Source organism: Sorex araneus, chromosome 6 (assembly GCF_027595985.1).
Source record: "Sorex araneus isolate mSorAra2 chromosome 6, mSorAra2.pri, whole genome shotgun sequence".
Lineage (NCBI taxonomy): Eukaryota > Metazoa > Chordata > Mammalia > Eulipotyphla > Soricidae > Sorex > Sorex araneus.
This window is the reverse complement of record NC_073307.1, coordinates 100,641,265-100,660,443: the sequence shown is the minus strand read 5'-3', so window position 1 is coordinate 100,660,443 and position 19,179 is coordinate 100,641,265. Positions and strand designations below refer to the sequence as shown.

At 44.0% G+C, this 19,179-nt stretch overlaps 1 protein-coding gene across 1 annotated transcript in view; it reads left to right on the top strand.

The window, feature by feature from the left end:
- PPME1 (protein phosphatase methylesterase 1) overlaps window positions 1-15,890 on the top strand; it is a 70,763-nt gene extending 54,873 nt beyond the window's left edge. Inside the window, exons 10-14 of the mRNA XM_055142298.1 lie at window positions 6,474-6,603; window positions 7,622-7,666; window positions 12,505-12,569; window positions 13,206-13,273; window positions 14,764-15,890. Coding sequence (XP_054998273.1) covers window positions 6,474-6,603; window positions 7,622-7,666; window positions 12,505-12,569; window positions 13,206-13,273; window positions 14,764-14,782 — 327 coding nt within the window. The 3' untranslated portion in view covers window positions 14,783-15,890. The remainder of the gene's footprint in view (window positions 1-6,473; window positions 6,604-7,621; window positions 7,667-12,504; window positions 12,570-13,205; window positions 13,274-14,763) is intronic.
- Window positions 15,891-19,179: the final 3,289 nt, after the last annotated feature.

Genomic DNA, 19,179 nt, shown 5'->3' with positions numbered 1-19,179 from the left:
ATTTGGGCAGGAGGCAGGGCCGGTTCTGCCCCCCCCCCATTGCGAGATTCCCCATGTGTCCCATCACTGCACGCCCCTACCTCTCCATCCAATTGGTTCTGAACGGTAACATGCTGCCGCAAAGGGGAAAAAGCCAAGGGACAGAAACCCTTTCCCTCCCCGGGGCTACATGGGGCCATAGCTTGGTTCACAGTCCAGGAGTATATCTGCCAGCAGCTGCTGCGTTCTGAGATTGGTTTCTGTGCCTCTGGGATAATGGATGCTTAGTGGTGGTGGAGCCATTCCTGAGTGTATTTTTTGTATATCAGGAAAGGTCCCGCAGCCTCTTTGGAGAAAATGTCCCAGTCCCACGTATGAGCCATGTTAGTAGAAGCTCAGTGTAGCCGGGACTCCATCTGGAAAAGGTGGGGACTCTGCACCTTCTCCATCTGGCACCCCAGTGTTGTTGGCCTGGTCTGGGGTCCAGAGCATTCTCCAGCTTGCGGTGCCCGCCAGCCCAGATTCTTCACTTGGGCCTATTTTAAAATGGAGTTATTTGTTTTTTTATTATTGTTTGGGGTTTTTTAGTTTTGCTTTGTTTTGTTTTTTTTTTTTGCATATGAATATCCTATAGTCCCTGCACATTCTATCGAAAAGATTATTATTTCCCATCTAATTATTTAAATAATTTAAAATCAAGTGACCACAGAAAATCAGTCTTTTTACCTGAATTTCTTATAATTCTGTACCACTGATCTAATGCAATTACCATTGTATTTTATTATTCTCTTAATATTAAAAGATTACTGAGGGGCTGGAGTGATAGCACAGCGGGTAGGGCGTTTGCCTCGCACACGGCTGATCCGGGTTCGATTCCCAGCATCCCATATGGTCCCCTGAGCGCCGCCAGGAGTAATTCCTGAGTGCAGAGCCAGGAGTGGCCCTTGTGCATTGCCAGGTTGTGACCCAAAAAGAAAAAAAAAAAAATTACTGAAATTCCATATTCTTACCCAAATTTTTTGATTATGTGCCAGGTCATATTCATGTTGCTTTCAAACATGAATTTTTTAGCTCATCTTCAGAACAATCCTCTGAGTTCCAGTGTTGCCAATATTTTAACTAAGAAAACATTTAAAGAAGTTCAATCATTTTCTCAAGGAACCCATAGTAGTTAATGTTGGAACTAAGGTTTTCATTTAGTTTCAGTTGCGATTGACACAGTACCCATGTTTTTAAGAACTTTTCAAGTGAATCATTAGGAAATAGTAGAAGGCTTCCTGGTTAGATGCGGTTGTTGAAGAACATGCAGGAAGATTGATAACCTTGATAACTTTTTGCTTTTCCTACACAAGCATTAGATCTTATGCACTGAACTGTTTTATTCCTACTTGTCAACTAACTTTAAGATCTAACTCTCTCCAGTGAAAATTTATTTTCAGCACCTTAGATACAAGAACTAATTCTATCCAATTTTTTTTCTTTGTTCTTACAATTTTCAGGATTAAAATTTATTTATTTCAAAAACTTCTTTTTACAATATTTCTACTCTTAGATGTTCCCTTACATAAATTTATCATTTACATTTGAAGTCCAATGTGCATGTATGAAGAGGGGCTTATAAGATTACAGTCTGACTATGGAGTGGAGCACTTAGAAATGGCTTTTAGGGGGCTAGAGAGATAGTCCACTGGGTAAGACCCTTGCTTTCCACATCCTGTGGCTGCTCCCAGCCCTAGCAGGAGTGATTCCTGAGAGTAGAGCCAGGAGGAAGCCCTGAGCACTGCTGGGTGTAGCCCAAAACCAACCAAACAGCAACAACAAAGGGAGCTCATAAACGGAAAGTGTGTCAGTTGTTAGGCTGAGGTTCCAAGTTGAAATGACAATTGTGTTCATTTCTAAGTATGCTATGCTGGAAAGTTTTTAATAGAAACAAATAATGAATAGAGTGAATTGTTTGAAAGGAAGAAGATTCAACATTCCTGACTCTACCCAGTGATCATTTTCTTTCAACTTTTTTTTTTTTTTGCTTGTTTGTTTGTTTTTGGACTACACCGTGTGGTGCTCAGAATTTACTTTTGGCTCTATGCTCAGGATCAGTCCTGGTGGTACTCGGGACCATGAGTACTGGTGATCAAACAAAGATCAGCCACTTGCAAAGCAAGTGCCTTAAATCCCGTATCATCTCTACAGCCCAATTCTTCTTTTTAATTGTGATTTAAGGAACACAACAAAATTTACTGTATTAAACATTTCTAAATGTAAGCTCAGTGTAATGTCAAGTATGGTCACATCTTGGGAAACAAATTTCCAGAACTTAGGCTGGAGTGACAGCACAGTGGGTAGGGCGTTTGCCTTGCATGCAGCTTACTCAGGTTAATCCCCAGTACCACATATGCTCCTCCAAGCCCCACCAGGGGTGATCCCTGAATTCAGAGCCAGCAGTAAGCCCTGAGCACCATTAGGTGTGGCCCCCAAAAACCAAAATTCCGGAACCTCTTTATCTTGCAGATATGAAACACTATCATTAAATGCGTGCAGTTTTCTTCAGCTGCCCAACAGCCTTGCTAACCACTATTCTAATTGTTGCTTCTGTGAATTTCACATTTGATACCTCCTGTAAGTGGAACCATAGGGTATTTGTCTATTTTGCAACTGGCATTTCCCTTAGTATAGTGCCCTGATTATCATATATACATCGTCATCAGTTACCCTTCATTGCATAACGTGATGAGATTTCTTTCAGTAAATCTGTATCATGAATACCATATTTATTTTATTCATCTACATTTGTATTGTTTGATCAACATTTGAACTGTTTCAGCCCCTTTACAGTTTTGAATAGTGCTTTTTATGGACTTAGCACTGTAACACTGTCGTCCCATTTGCTCGAGCGGGCACCAGTAACGTCTCCATTGTGAGACTTGTTACTGGTTTTGGCATCTTGGATATGCCACAGGAAGTTTGCCAGGCTCTGCTGTGCGGGCAGGATACTCTTGGTAGCTTGTCAGGCTCTCTGAGAGAAACGGAAGAGTCAAAACCAGGTCGGCCGAGTGTAAGACAAACACCTTTTCAAGACCCTGCCCTACTTGCTGTGCTATCGCTCCAGCCCAGCTAACTAGCTTTTTTTTTTTTCTGTCTTTCTCTTTGCAAAAGCACAAAGGTAATGTAGCAAGCATGATTTGCGCAGGGGTCCATACCAGAAAACACTTATCAATATCCCTTTTTATTAGCATTCTTCCCTTTGCTATTTCTTTCCCACTCTTTCACAGAGCTTTTTCAGATCAATCCCAAATAAATGACTTGAAACCAAATCCTATAATTAGGAATTGTTTTGGAGTAGGGGTGGGGGTGTCTTGGATTTTAGTTTGCACCCTGCGGGGATTCTTTTTTTCTGATTGACATTAGGATCTTGTTTATAGAGAAACTAGTCTGACTTTTAAAATTGAGTTTTATTAAAATAAAACTGAATGCAAGAATGTCTAAGTTAGCATAATTGAGATTATCAAGACATAGTGGGGGGGTGCAGTGGTTTGGGTAGTATGGCTAAGCAATGGAAGTACAATTGTTCCTTGATGGTGGTTGTGGAAAGGTTACATTTTACCCTAAAATTTATAAGCATTTGGGGCTGGAGCGATAGCACAGCGGGTAGGGTGTTTGCCTTGCATGCGGCTGACCCGGATTCAATTCCTCCGCCCCTCTCGGAGAGCCCAGCAAGCTACCGAGAGTATCCTGCCCACACAGCAGAGCCTGGCAAGCTACCTGTGGCATATTTGCTATGCCAAAAACAGTAACAATAAGTCTCACAATGGAGACGTTACTGATGCCCACTCGAGCACATCAGTGAGCAAAGGGATGACAGTGATACAGTGATACGGTAACTAATATATCCAGAAGGAAGATTGCCAGATCGTTTAGTAGTCTTATTTTAAATTTCTTTAGTGATTGCCAGTTGTTTTCCATAGTAGCTTACCATTTTTACGAGGATTCCAATTCTCCTCATCATTGCTAGTATTTATTTTCATTTTTGATAGTCGCCATCCCAATAGGTACAAAGTGTATCTCAGCATGGTTTTGATTTGCCTTTCCCTAATGATTGGTAACAAGCATCCTTTCTTTGACTATCTTGTAGATCTTAGAAATATCTTGATTTTAATTTAAAATTAGATTCATATTTTCTTAAAAATCCTCTCATTGCAGTTTTTTGAAAACAAATTTTAATATAATTCACATGAAATAAGATGATTCACCAAAATTTTTAATTATAGCTTAGGTAACATGCTTATAATAGTGTTCACTTTTATGATTTTGATAACGGTATTACACCTTCACCAACATCAAAGTGTCCAGGTTCCTAAAGCATTGTCCTTTGTTTGCTAGAACATTTTCAGTCCTAAAACAGAATTTCCAGTTTGCCTCTTCTTTCCTTCCTCTCTTCCCACAGGTTGGGGATCACTCTGATTTTTTTTTTCTTTTATTGGGTTGTGGGATCTTTATGTATTCTGGGTATTAATCTGTTATCAGATAGATCATTAGCAAACATTTTTTCTTACTCTTTACAAAGCCTTTTAACTGTTTTTTTTTTATGCACAAAATGTTTTAAGTTTGATGTAGTTCATTTATCTAATTTTGCTTTTGTACCTCTGATTTTGGTGTCATGCAAAAAAATCATTGTCAGGTGTAATATCATGAAAAGCTTCATGAAGCTTTTTCCCTAAAAAAGGATCAGTTTTGAGTCATGTTTGTTTAAATCCATTTGAGTTAATTTTGGTGATTTCAGCTTCTTCCTTTTGTGATTATTGGTTTTCCCAGTACTGTTGATCAGAAGGACTCAGCTTTTCCCATTGCGTGGTTTTGACATCCTTGTTGAAGATCATCTGTCCACATGAATGAGGGTTTATTTGTGGAGTCTTTTTACTGTTGGTCTGCTTATCAGTCATTAGGCCAGTACTGTTTTAATCACGTAATATGTTTTTTAATTTGAGAGTAAAGTCATCTAACTTTAGTATTCGTTTTCAAAACTATTTAAGCTATTGTACTTTGAAATTCCATGAGAATTCTAGGAATCTATTTTTGAAAATAGATTTTGGGATTTTGATAGGAATTGTGTTGGATCTGCAGATTCCTTTGGGTAGTATGTACAATTGAACCCTCTAGTGATCATTAATATGTTGCCATCTCAAGTTCACTTTAGATTTTTATGTTGTGGTGGTTAAATTTTGTGGTATTTCTATTATTTCTGTTAAATGGCTCATACATTTTAATGATGTAGAAAAGAATAACCATTTATTTGTTCAGTTTATATTTTATGACTGCATAACCAGTTTTTATCTCATAAGTATTGAGATTTAACAGATATTTACAGTTCCTCAGTTTTGTCAGATTACTATTTTTGTAATTATTATTGCAGAAACTTTAATATACATATTAGCATAAATCAAAATGATTTACCAGAAGATAAACCTATTTTCAGTTTTCTCTTCCAGTTCTTCCCCAAATCATATCACATTTTCTAGGAGTTGTCCTAACTTGGTATATACTGCTTGTTTTCATTTAATATTAGAGCAAAGCATTTATTTTTTTCATATGCATTTGTTTGGTTTTTTTTTAGTGCCAGGGATCAAACCCAGGTCCTCACACGTGCAAGATACTTTTCCATTGAGCTATACTATCCTCCAGCACTTACAACATATTTTTCTAACTATTGTTTTGATAGTTTATCCTTTTTGAGAACTTAACATCTTTGCCCTACCAGTTTCTAGATACAAGATCTTAAGATAGTTTCCGAAGTGTATTAATAGAAGTACATAGTAAAATTGTAATTATGTAAAAATAGAAATTACAGATATCAATGAAATTATAATATTAACTTGTATCACAAGGTTTAAAAATTAAATATCTAGTAAAATGTCTGGAACTGAAAGATAACTATGTTGATCGTGAAGTAAGCCAGAAGAAGGACAAACACAGGATGATCTCAGCTATGAGTGGTATATAGAATAACTGGACAAGGAAATGTAACGAAGTAAAGGAGATGTCTAGATCAGCCTTGGCCCCAGAGTATAGGGAGGTGAACAGAGAAAGAAAGAAATCAAGGGGTAAAGGAAGATGAGAAAGGGAAGTAATGCAGAACAGAGGTCAGGGGCCTTGGTTATACGGGTAAGGTGGGAGAGTGGTATAACCATCTATCCAGAGCACAGACTCAGCAATACTGAGAGCATGAGATCCATACTACAGCCAGTTCGAAGCATGCCTGTCAAGGTGATGGGCGGGGGGTGCGGGGGTTATGGGAACACTGGTGGGGGAAAGTTGACACTGGTGGTGGGATTGGTGTTGAAATATTGTTACTTTGTAAATAATGGTTCTTTTAAAAAATTTCAAATGTCTGAGACATTGTAGGCCATTAAAAAGTCCTGGTTTTCTTCCCTTTTACCCAGGGGCCTAGTCTTTATTCTGTTCCTTTAGGGATTTTTCAAAACTTGCTTTCATTTCTCCAGACCAAGAAAGATCATCCATACACTTGGAGAATTGAGCTAGCAAAAACAGAAAAATACTGGGATGGCTGGTTCCGAGGATTATCCAATCTCTTTCTTAGTTGTCCTATTCCTAAATTGCTGCTCCTGGCTGGTAAGTCTAAATAGACACACACACATACATACATCTGATTTAGTTATCTCTGGCTCCTATAACAAAATACCACAGGCTATGTGGCTTAAACAGCAAATTAATCTCAGTTCTGGAGTTGGGAATCTGAGATCGGGGCACTAGCATGGTTGAATTCTGATGGAACGTTCTTCCTGGTTCTCAGGTAGCTCCCTTGTTATGTTCTTAACGTGGCAGAGAGAAAACGAAACTGCAGGCTCTGGGGATTTCTTCTTAAAAGGACAGTAAATCTGTCTTAGGAGGGTCACACTCCTATTGCCTAATTAGTCTTAGTTCCTTATTTATCCAAAATTACTTATATCCATATTACTTCCACATTTAATTTTGAAGCCCACAGTTCTGTTTATAGCAATGTAAATCTATTGTCATGTAAGTAACTACTTGCTAAATGATCTCCAAAGTGCAGTACCATCCCCCTTTATCTGAGCCCTCTCTCCTCCCCCTGACAAATACCTCAACCTAACTAGAGCATAAGCATCTGCCTAGGATGGCCTGATTCTAACGTGGCTTCCATGCCTGGTCAAGCCCAAGTCTTTCCCCTACTGCATTGTAAGGATATTCAGAGTATAATGAAAATCAAAAAAATAAAACTGGTTAGGACCATAGTTCAGTGGGTGGAGCACATGCCCAGCGTGTAATTGGCACCACATGACTGGCTTCTGAGCATCTCTGGGTGGCCCGGTGGCCCCTGGGTATATCATGACCACAATACCAGGCCCATCACTAGGAGAGGCACTGGTGCTGAAGCTCCAGGGACCCTAGTGGGTATGTTTCCTAGTCCAGAGTAAATGAGCAAAATGATTGCAGAAAACCTCAAAAGTTTCTTTTGAGAGTCTACCCTCAGGGAGTTAAGCTAGACCTTAGCATAAATCGAGAATGTCACCATGTATACAACTTCGTAACAATTTTACTTCATAATTAAATAGCAGAATCTATTTTGACATCATTTCTAGTAAACTACTTAAGAATTCTCTTGTTTTAGGTGTTGATAGATTGGATAAAGATCTGACTATTGGCCAAATGCAAGGTAAGTAATCAAGACATTACATTCTGAGTCCTCTGAGGGCAAAGGAAGGAACACTGTCCTATAAAAATTACGGTTCTAAGATGGTGAGCGCCTGAAGCAATGGAGAGAGCATGCGCTTTAGCGTCAGACCTAACTGGCATTCATCTCTGTTCCTGACCCACTATGATTATAGGCAAGTGTTTCCCATTCATGTGCAGTCCTGGGCTTCAATTTTCTTCTTCTTTGACCATCTAAAAATAGTTCGACTACCTCCTATTTCGCAGTTAGGTATATTAAAACAAGATATTATTGATAGAAGCATTATAAAATACTCAGGGGCCAGAGTAACAGTACAGCAGGTAGAGCACTTGCCTTGTAAGCAGTTGTCCCTGATTCGATCCCTGGCACAACATATGACCGCTTAAGCACAGAGTCAAGAAAAAGGGAAGGTCCCCGCACAACCCCCCCTCCACATATATTTATTTTTATTAGAATTTTTAGAGATATCCATAATAATTCAGATATAAAAAGAAGGGTGGGCCAGAAAGACAGTACAGCCTGTAAGGTGCTTACCCTGCTGACCCATGTTTGATCTGGCATTGCATCCAGCCCCACCAGGAGGGATTCCTGACTGCAGAGCCAGGAGTAACTAACCCCTGAGCACTGCCAGGTATGGTCCAAAGATAGAAAAAAAGAGAAGAAAAAAGGTGCAGAAACAGTATAGGGGAGGGCACTTGCCTTGCACACACAAGTTTGATCCTCAGCAACACATATGGTCCCCCAGTTACCACCAGGAGTGATCTCTGAGCACAGAGCCGGAGTAAGCCCTGAGCACTGCTGGGTGTAGCCCCCAAACCAAAGATCATTGAAAACACTAGAGGACAGTGCGGTGAGGTGTGGCACAAACTAGGGCTCGGCTGTTGGGAGCACTGAGTTTTAGTTTAACTCTTTTCTACTCATATTTTGATCTTGGCAAATTCCTTGGCCTCCCCTTAGCTTTGTCTTTCTTGTGAAAGATGAGAAGATGGATGGCCGTCTCACAGGAGGTGAGGCGTAATGAATAGGAAAGGAACTTGTTGCTCTCCAGTGCAGGGTGGCTCAGATGACCTCGAAGTTGTGGGGCCAGCTTGGAGGCTCTTGGATTTTCCTGTGTATGCATGAAGGGCATAGTGAAGGTGAAATTGGTCAGCATTTAATCTGTGGGTTAATGGAAAGAATTGCCAACCCCAAGGTCTCAGACTTAAAACAGATTCTGTTCTTGGTTTTTCTTTTTTTTTCTTTTTTTTAAAAAAAATATTTTCATGGAATCACTGATATAAAGCATTGCAAAATTGTTCATGATCGCATTTCAGTTATATAATGTTCCAACACCCATCCCTCCACCAATGTAATTTCCCAGAGTCCTCAGTTTCCCCCCCACCCCAGCCTGGTACGTCTCCTTTCTCTTCTCTCTCTGTGTCTCTGTCTCTCTCTTTCTGTCTCTGTCTGTCTGTCTCTCTCTCTCTCTCTCTCTCTCTCTCTCTCTCTCTCATTTTAAGCATTATGGCTTACAGTACAGATGCTGAAAGGTTATCATCTATACTCCTTTGCCTGCTTTCAACACTCAGTTCTTGCCCGGAGTGATCATTGCCAACTAGTATTGTCATAATGGACCCTCCTCTGTCTTAACTACCCTCCATTTCCCACACCATTGACCCACCATTGACTAGTCCTCCCAGCCCATTTTCCTTGGCCTTAGATATTAATATAATACTGTGTGTTTTTTTTTTAAATAATCCCACAAATGAATGCAGTCATTCTAAATCTGTCCCCCTCCTTCTGACGCATTTCACTCAGCATGATGCTCTCCAAGTCTCTCCAATTATGGACAAATTTCATGACTGCATTTTTTCTGACAGCTGTGTAGTATTCCGTTGTGTAGGTGTACCGTAGTTTCTTTATCCATTCATCTGTTCTCGGGCACTCATATTAGCACACGGGAAGTGAGAGGGGGAGCAAGGGGACCATGGCTTTTGGGCTTCAGGATAGACACACAGACAGACAGTGGAGGGCGCTCTTTGTGTCAGGCTCCCAGGTACTCCCCAACTTGGCCTTTCTTTTGACCTTATACTTATTCTGCTTTCTCTCTCTGGCTTCATTCTTGCTTTATTTTTATACCCTACTAGCTTCAAATAAAATTTCCAACCCATAGCTCTCTCCTCAGCTCTAAGCCTATTCTTAGTATCCAATCTGCTGGCCATGTCTACTTGCACGTTTCTTGGACCCTCAAACTGTTCTTTGGTCTCTGAAAGCTTTATGAGAAAAGGGAGTGATAATCTGCCACAATTATATGTTCAAAGACTCCTGAATAATTTTTTAAAAATATTTTATTAGTGAATCACAGTGAGGTACAGTTACAAACTTACAAACTTTTGTGCTTGCGTTTCAGTCATACAATGATCGAGTACCCATCCCTCCACCAGTGCCCATTTTCCACCACCAATGGTCCCAGCATCCCTCCCCACCCCACTCCACCCCACCCTACCACTGTGGCAGTGCATTCCCTTTTGCTCTCTCTCTCCTTTTGACTCCCGAATAATTTATCAGCCGCTCATACCTTTCCCTTCCTCCACTTACATATTATCCTGAAGTCTAGAACACTGTCTTAAGCTGGGGATGTACTGGTATTGATAATTCTGAACTTAGACCCCTTTCTTTGAATTCCATTCAAGCAAATCTTTTCTTAGCACTTTTTCTGCACACAACTTTTGCTTGATGTTGCACAGATAGGTCACAGCCAGGTCCCTGCAGAAAGCACTGGAGTGTACTGGAATAGCATTTGTAGCTAGTGTTGATTACCAGCCCTGGAATCAGACAGTCCTGGGCTTGTTATATCGCTGTTAAAATTTTTGTGGAATGAGTGAATTGCTGGCTTCTTTAATCTTGAATTCATCTCTCTAAAGTAGAAATGATGGAATTCAGTATAATTGTGTGGATTTTAAATGATGAAATGTGGGTGAAGTGTCTGACAAGTGACTCCTGATTCTTCATTCGATACCATCATTTCTTCCAGTAAGGATTATGCCAAGACAGTCTTCCTTTTCAAAAGCATCTCATGGGTATAGAGAATAAACGGCTTGGTTGAAGGGTACCCTAGAAGCAGAGGGAAATGGCTAGGCTGACACAGATTACCAGCCACAGCCTGTCAGTACTGTGTTCAAGCCTGATGAAATCGTTACGAAATCCTAGAAACCTGCTACTTATTCATGATGCAATTTTGGTGAATAAACTCACTGATCCTAAAGGTTCCTCTTTTGTGTAAGGTAGTAGAATTGAGCTTAGAAATATTTCCACTTTATAGAGGAATTATGAGAATTACCCATGATCATGTCAGTGTATGTGTACTTGACTTCTTCCAGTGAGGTTAAAAATACATGCTTCCTATTCGGAGACTTACCTCATAGGGCCAGGGCGTTAGAATTTTAGGTTGGAATCTAGTTGTTCACTCTCATGCATTCATCCAAGACTCACTTGAGCACACACTGCCGTCAGGATCCTAATGTGTTACAAATAGTACGTTAGGAATAAGTTAGAGAGGCTAGGTTAGGTCCCCAGAGCAACTTATTAATGGGATCATTTTAGTTTCAGCATCTCACCAAAAGTTTTCACACAAAAAGTAAAAAAGTCACTAAAAGAAAAGGGATATCAATATATGTCTTACATTTTAGTGTAGATTTGAGAATAAATGAGGAAAATGGGGTAGCTGGGAGGCTGGGGAGATTGCTCAAAGGGCTACAGTGCGTGTGCAAGACTCTGAGTTAACCCTCAGCACTCTATGGTCTCCCAGGAACCACTGGGTATGCCTCTTGTTGACTCCCCTTCCCAGCCCCCAAAAATGGCTAGCTGGGGGTGCAGCTTAGTGGTAGAGTACTTACCTCCCATGTATTGGGTTCTTGGGTTAATTCAGTCCCCTTAATCAGACTTAGATTTTTCTCAACTGAGGGACAAACAGTTTCACAATGGTAGAGCACAGGCCTGAGCGAGCACCACAGCCTCCTCCCCCCAGTCCTGCCAGGTATGGCCCCTACTGGAAGAAGAAAACAGCAGATAAAGAAGATTTTGAAACTTTTCAAAGGTCTGTAACTGTGCTAAGAATCAAGGATGAGATGACCAGGACTGCAGCACTTAGTTCGTCTTTGTCAACAGAGTCATTGAGGCTCTGAGAGTTTGCTCTTACCTGTGGGAGCTCCTGGTCCCACTACCTTTCATTAACCTTGCTTTACCCTTCTCTCTTCATACTTTATAGCTGTCGCATTAGTAGCAAACCTATAGAGTTCCACAGTTTGGAAATGTGCTTATTTAGTAGTGTCTGGCACATTGTTAAAACAATGTGAATTAGTGTGTTAATAAACCTTAGAGCCTTAACGTACCTCACAAACCCATACAGTTATGGTCCCTGCTTACCTTTCTGGCTCCGTTGTTGACAGTCACAAGTGTGTGCCCCACAGGTCCTGCTTCCTGCTGTTCCTTTTGTGCAGCCTGTTTGTCCCGTGCAGGAAACCTTCCTTGATTCCTTGTTCCTCTGCTCTTCCTATGATACTCAGGTTGATCATAGGAACTACTTGCTGTGGTTAAAATTGCTTCCTGTCTAGACTCTTAAGTCCCTGAGAATAACCAAGAACTGTTTCTTTTTGTCTGGTTTAAAGTGTATACGTAGGAAATAGTTGCAGAAATAGTGAAGTGAAATAAATGATTTGCTCAAAGTTGTGATAAACGGGGTGAGGGTAGGGCCGGGACTCCTGGGGAGACCTGGAGCCTGCCGCAGTGGGTGAGAATTGGCAGTTCGTCCCTGAGGGTGCCTGAATCTGTTTATTCTCTAGGAAAGTTCCAGATGCAGGTCCTGCCCCAGTGTGGCCATGCAGTCCATGAAGATGCCCCAGACAAGGTGAGTCTGGTGTGTGACGACTGAAACAAGCTAGAATGGTCAGCCTGCAGGAGCTGCTGTGGAGCTGCAGTTTCCCAGGGCTCTTTATGCAGTGCCTGTGTGTTGCTTGCTGGTGTGGGCTGCAGAGCTGCCGGCACCCCGCTTTTCCATCAAGACCCCAGAGACCAAATTGGAAGCTTGTTTCAGCTAGAAACTACTCCCTAACCAACAGTCACAGGAAGTAATCTGTGGTTCTGAAAAGATAACTACTTCACATCATACCTCTTTTTCTCTCTTTTATGTATTTTTAAATTTTTAATATTTTGACTAGACCTGGCAGTGTTCAGGACTTACTCCTGCTCAAGAATCACTGCTGATGGTGCTTGAGGGCTCATATGTGGTGCTGGGGGTTAACCCTGGGTCAGCCATGTGCAAAGCATGCGTCCTGCCCACTGTACTACATCTCTGGGCCCCGCATCATTTCTCTTGATTTCCCTGCAGCCATCCCTTGCAAAGATGATGGGGAGGTTTCCTAGCCCTGCCAGGACTGGAGTCCTGGTTTTGATTCCCCCCCACCCCATCTGTAGGCCTCAAGAGGTCACTGTCGAGCCCGGACCCTCCAGGACTGATGTTGCTCATGTGATGTCTCTTCTCCAGGTAGCTGAGGCTGTCGCTGCTTTCCTAATCCGGCACAGGTTTGCAGAGCCTATCGGTGGATTCCAGTGGTAAGGATGCCAACAAGTTCCACCCCCACCCCCGCTCCTCCCTCCCTCCAAAAAAGATCTTGCAAATTTTTTGCAAAAAGTTGCACATATCTCTGCCTTCCTCCTGCATAGTTTGGGTCTCCAAGCTATGCTACGTGGCGTGTGTGTTGCTACGTGGATGCTTGTTTCTATGGACTCTGGTCCAGAGGACCTTAAAGTGTACCTGGTGGGCCAGAGAGAGAATGCAACTTTCCTTGCATGTGATCCACCGACATTTTATCCCTGGCACCACGCAAGTCATCCCAGCCCCCACAGATAGTGGCCCTGAGCACAGAGTCAGGAGTAAACTCTGAGCACTGTGGGTATGACCCCTAAACAAAAGAGAAGAAGAAAAGATATAATGAAGTGTGCCTAGTCCCCCTCCAGATTGCCCACTGTGAGGAGCGCTTCTGCAGAGCGGGGGCGGGACTCTGTGCTCCCCCAGACTCCGAGGAGTCCTGTGTGCCCTCTGTCTGGCTGCTCAGGAAGCTGAGCAGGCTGTGGATACTGTGGGGAGAGACACCCAGAGCAGGGTTTGCCCTCAGCACTGCTGCCGTGGTGGAGAGCTGTTCTGTACTATGTGGAATATTTAACAACATCCTTGGCCAAGAGCACCTCATTTCATTTTACCCAATTTCTCAAGGGAACAAAATCACCCTTATTTCATCAAATGAGGTTTTCCAAACTCATGTGGCCTACCACTAGGAGATAAATACATTATAAACATATTTATAATTTTATATATATATGTGTAATTTATACACACACAGAGCACTCCCCTGGAAATGTACCTTATTTTAAGTAAGCAAACAGTGTCCCCCAGTTGCACCTGAGTCTGCTACCACCCTCCCCTCCCTGCCCCCTTCGCCCCCCACCCTAAATCATTCCAACGTCCAGTAGCACTGTCTGCTTTGGAAATATTGGACCAGAGGAAGAACGTTGAGAAGACAGCTGGGCTCTTGTATGAGGAGGGAGGGAGAGCACAGTGACCCAGACCAGGCTCCTGGCCCTGCCACTCTAATCCTCAGGGAACCCCCAGGCTCACTAGGAAGTCTCTTACCAGACTTTGGTGAGGACACTAGGGAATTGATCCGCAGTCTTAGGAGGTTTGAACAGGAGGGAAAGACTTGTGCTTGCAGAGCTCGCAGTACGGGGAGGGAGGTGAGGGCGACAGGCAGGGTGAGCACTGGGGACACGAGGCCTCTCAGGCAACAGGCCTTTGACGGACCCCATAGATCAGTAAAGATTTCATTTCTCTTAGCAAACAGTGATTGATGGGGCCCCTGGATCATTTGGAGCCTTGGACCAATCGTCAGTACAGAGTGAGCAGACCCTGTGTCTTACTCTGAGTGGGACTATGGGGAGATGTGGGCCATGGTGTTCATAAGGGAGGGCTTCCTGGAGGAGGCAGGGACGCGGGAGGAAAGTTTGTGATTGTCACTATGGTTTTATGTCTTCCTTCCATTTTGCAGTGTGTTTCCTGGCTGTTAGTGACTTGCTGTTCGTCCCTCCCTCCTTCAACATTGAGCTGTTCAAATACGTTGCACCAGAGGCCACTGTGATGCCGCTGTCTCCTTACCACCCTGCCCAGCCTCGTGACACCGGCTCCCTGTAGATGGGCACCCCCAGATGTACAAATCCTTGTGTGTATTCCTGCCAAATGCATTGTCTTTCAGGGTCCCCAGCTCCTGCCCCTGCCCTGTGTGGGGGCAGCTCCTGCCAGTTCTCCTAGCTTCACCAAGGGTGAAGCCACCATCAGAACCGCTACCCTGGCCCCTCTTCTTGGCACTGGGCAATGCACCTGGGTCCAAATGTCTCCCCAGACTCAGGGACCTCCATTCTTTGGAATTGTTCTTACATGGTCCTGCCCTGCCTTACAGGTTAGGCCACGCACGGGGTGGTTCTTATTTTTTCCCCCTTTCAAAAAATACCAGTCAGGTACATTTTTATCTAGTCTTACTCTTCCAGGCTTGGAGGACCCAGAGAGGCCTGAATCCCTCTTGTCCTTCGTTGTACAGGGAGGGGTGGTGGATTGCATCACAAGAAACCAGCTGAAAACCAGGTCCGGCCAGTCAAAGCACATGGCCCCCCGTCCCGCTCCCACTGGGCACCTGCCCTGGGCTGAGGCCAGGCTGCTCCCCTCACCTGCCACAGAACAACCCAGGTTAAGTACAGCCCATGCACAAAGCCTCAGCCTGCTGCTGTGGAATTGTTTTTAAGAGTCCAATTGAACCATTTTCATCACTGGTCCCTGGAGGTGTGCAGCGTGCCCGCTCGCCTCTTCTAGACCCATAGCTGATCGCCGTGTGTGGAATCCATGTCGCTCCTCATCAGACAGCCCAGCGCCCTCAGTCTTTGCCTTCTTCAGCTGCTTCCTACAGTGCCGCAGCCTCCCCCTGCTGCCCAGGCTCGCCCCTTCCCCGGCAGGGCGGGAACGGCTCTGGAGCCCATCACTTCTGTGTGCTGCGTAAGCCATGCTCTCCACCCTGTCACCCACCAACTTCCTGTCCCTGTCCTGCTGCACGGTCTGGAGTCTGGGACCTACTTTATTTGTTATTTATGACCTTGTTTAAAGAAAATAAATATCTCCCAACCTTTATTGGTTTGCTCTTTCTCTGTGGTGGTGTTTTCTGCTGATCCAGGAGCAGGAAACAGTTCATTGGATCTAGCCGCCGCAGTGTTTCAGGACGCCATCCCTGCACTCAGCATTATCTTATATTCTGCCTTAAAGATTCAGTGGAATCAAGTTGGGAGAGTTGGATTCCAGTCGCATCTCTAGCCAGGACTTGATAGATTGACTCTGGCCCAGAAGAGACCGATGTATGACACTTATGGCTTCACATATATCAGCTCCCAAAGTGTGTCTACAGAACCAAGTCAGCTGCTGGATCTGGATGATTTTGTTCACCTGACTTTTTCTCTCCCATAGCACAAAAAAAAAACCCTTAAATTGACCTTTTTTTTTTTCTTTCTGGGTCACACCTGGCGATGTTCAGGGGTTACTCCTGGCTCTGCATTCAGGAATCACTCCTGGCGGTCCTCAGGGACCATGTGGGATGCTGGGGATGGAACCCGGGTCGGCCACGTGCAAGGCAAACGCCCTCCCCACTGTGCTATTGCTCCAGCCCCTTAAATTGACCATTTCTAAAGTTAGGCCTAGAGCAGTAGTGCAGTGTCCACCTTTTGTCTCTGGGTTTGATCCCTAGCACCACATGTGGTACCCCTAGTCCCATTAAGGGTCATCCCTGAACATAGAGCCAAGAGAACCTTGAGCACATCTAGGTATGGCCCTAACCTCCCCCTCCTCCCAATTTTTTTTTTTTCCTTTTTGAGTGATACCCGGCCATGGACAGAGGTCTCTTCCCAATTTTTTGAATTGAACTCACCTTACCCTGAGACTTGTTCTTGTCTTACAGTAAGTAACCATTCAAATTTGTCCAGACTAGTTAGCCAGGGTCCCCTCTGAATGGCTCCCTCTCTTAAGCTTGGGATACAGTGATTTGTAAGAAGTAGGTATCAGGAGCCGGAAAGATAGCACAGTGGTTAGGGTGCTTGCCTTATTCGCAGCAAACTCATTTTCAATCTCCAGCCATATGGTTCCTGTCCTCCCCCCGCCTCTCCTCCCTCCCCTGCGGCGGGGGGGGGGGGGCATCAGGAGTGATCACTGAACACTGCTGGGTGTGGCCCCCAGACCAACACATCAGATGGTCAAAGTACATTTTACTTCTGGCTCTGGCTCCTCAAACCCTTGGAGTTTGTCACGAATTAGGTCTTGTGTATGCTGATGATGTTCCCTGTCTAAGGAGAGCAGCCAGTTGTCTGGAGAACCAGACTTGCAGTCTGGGGGTTGGCACTCATGGTTTTACCCACCCCAGGGCTCTAGGGAAGAGAGAAGCTAGTGATTGTCATCAGTCGCCAGTATTCCATGATTTAGTCAATGCCTCCATAAAAGCTCTCGGAGGATCCCGGGAGCTGCTTTGTTGGCAACCACGTGGAGATGAGGGCAGGATGGCACACCTAGAGGAGACACAGAAGCTCTGCACCTCTCCCGTGCCTCGCCCTGTGTGCATCTCTTCACCTGGCTGTTCTGAGGGATGTCCTTTCTAATAAATCGGTGATGAGGTGAGTGTGTGGATGTCTGACTTCATTAAGCCCAGTGACCCTTGAATTGACTTCTGGACTGCAGCTAGTTGGCCAGATGCATAGATAAGAGCCTGAGCTGGCAACCGATATGTAAAGTTTGGCAAGTGAGGCCCGAGCAATAGTGCAGTGGGTGGGGCACTTGCCATTGCACATGCTGACTCAGGATCCATCTCCAGCATCCCTTATGGTCCCTGGGGGTGATCCTTGTGTTAAAGCCAGGAATAACCCCTGAGCATCACTGGGTTACCCAAACATGATTTTTTTTTTTTCAATTTGGGGAATGAGGCAGCCTTGAACCTATTAAGTGTGCTGTTCTCTCCTGGTAGTGTCAGAATTGAGTTGAATCATTGAGCTTTGTTAGCATCCAAGAATTGTTTGTTGATACAGGGAAGCCTGGGCACGACTGGAAATTGGGTTCAGAGAGCTTCATGTCCATGTCCCAGCTGCCAAACTGTTCTTTCTCTTTACGTGTCCCTTCTGTCCTACACCCCCTGCCCTAGCTTCGGATCACTTCAGTACCCTTACTGCTTTCCTCTGAAAAAGGAAGCTGTCACTTCCCATTTGCCAGCTGTGAGCAACTCCACATTAGCTTGGCTTCTCCATTTTAAACATTCCTGCAGGTTTCTGGGCTCTGTCTGACACTATAGTTTCTCAAGGCTGTAAATTCCACCCCCGGTCCTAGGCTCACAGGAGACAGAGGTAAGGGATAGATGGCCAGATATATAACCTAAACAGCCTTAGTTCCCACCAGCCTAAGTGCGAATGAAAGATGTTGATTTTAGCAACACAGATGGCCCCTAAATTAATGGCATCTCTGGAAAACAATTGGGAATTCTGATGTGATAACACAAGCCACACACGTTCCAAAACTCCATACTTAGTCCTAAATTGGGTTTCTCTTCGGCTGGGGAGTTTGTTTCCTTTACATTTATCAGTCAACTTCTCTGTCTTTCCAATTCTGAATGTGAGCATCTTTTTTATTTAATATTTTAATTCTGGAAACTACTGAAGAACCTGGAGCCGTGGACCGATACAGAGACCTGCCCTGGGTTCCTGCTTCACCCCCACAGCCCTTGGCCTCCGAGGGTGATCTGCTCTGTCAGTGCTCTTCTCGTAGGCCATGGGGCTAGATTACCTAGATTAGAACCCAGAACCCACTCTTACTAGAATATGAGCGAATTACATACTTTCTGTGCTATAGTTTGCTCATATGAAAAAGAGATAAATAGTTCCTCTCCTTCACAATGCCATGTGAATACAGGTGGGTAGGCTCTCTCAGTAACTGGCTGCTGATGGCTCTTGAGTCGTTTCTGGCATGACGCTTTTTGATTGTGTCCTCGGGTGGTTGGTGGACCAATAGTGGCAGTATTATCTGGATGCTTGCTAGACTCTGTCCCATCTATTAAGTGCGTAGGGGACCATAGGGGATGGAACCCGGGTTGGCTTCATGCAAGGCGAGCACCTTACCTGCTGTACTATCTTACTATCTCTCTGGCCTCTCACTTGCATACTAACAAGCACATTTATTCTGATGATTGTTGGTTTAAATATTTCCAGGGTAAAATAAGCTCCCTTAAGATTAAAAAAAAAGAGAGAGAGAAAAAAGGCACCCTGTGCAGTGTGTCCCCAGACAGCCATGGCGATCTGATTTATCTCTCCAAGCCCTTTTGGGTGTGTCTCTGCTGTGCTGTGTTCTCGCCACAGAGGGGCAGCATGATCACATGTATGGATTTCCGGACACTCAT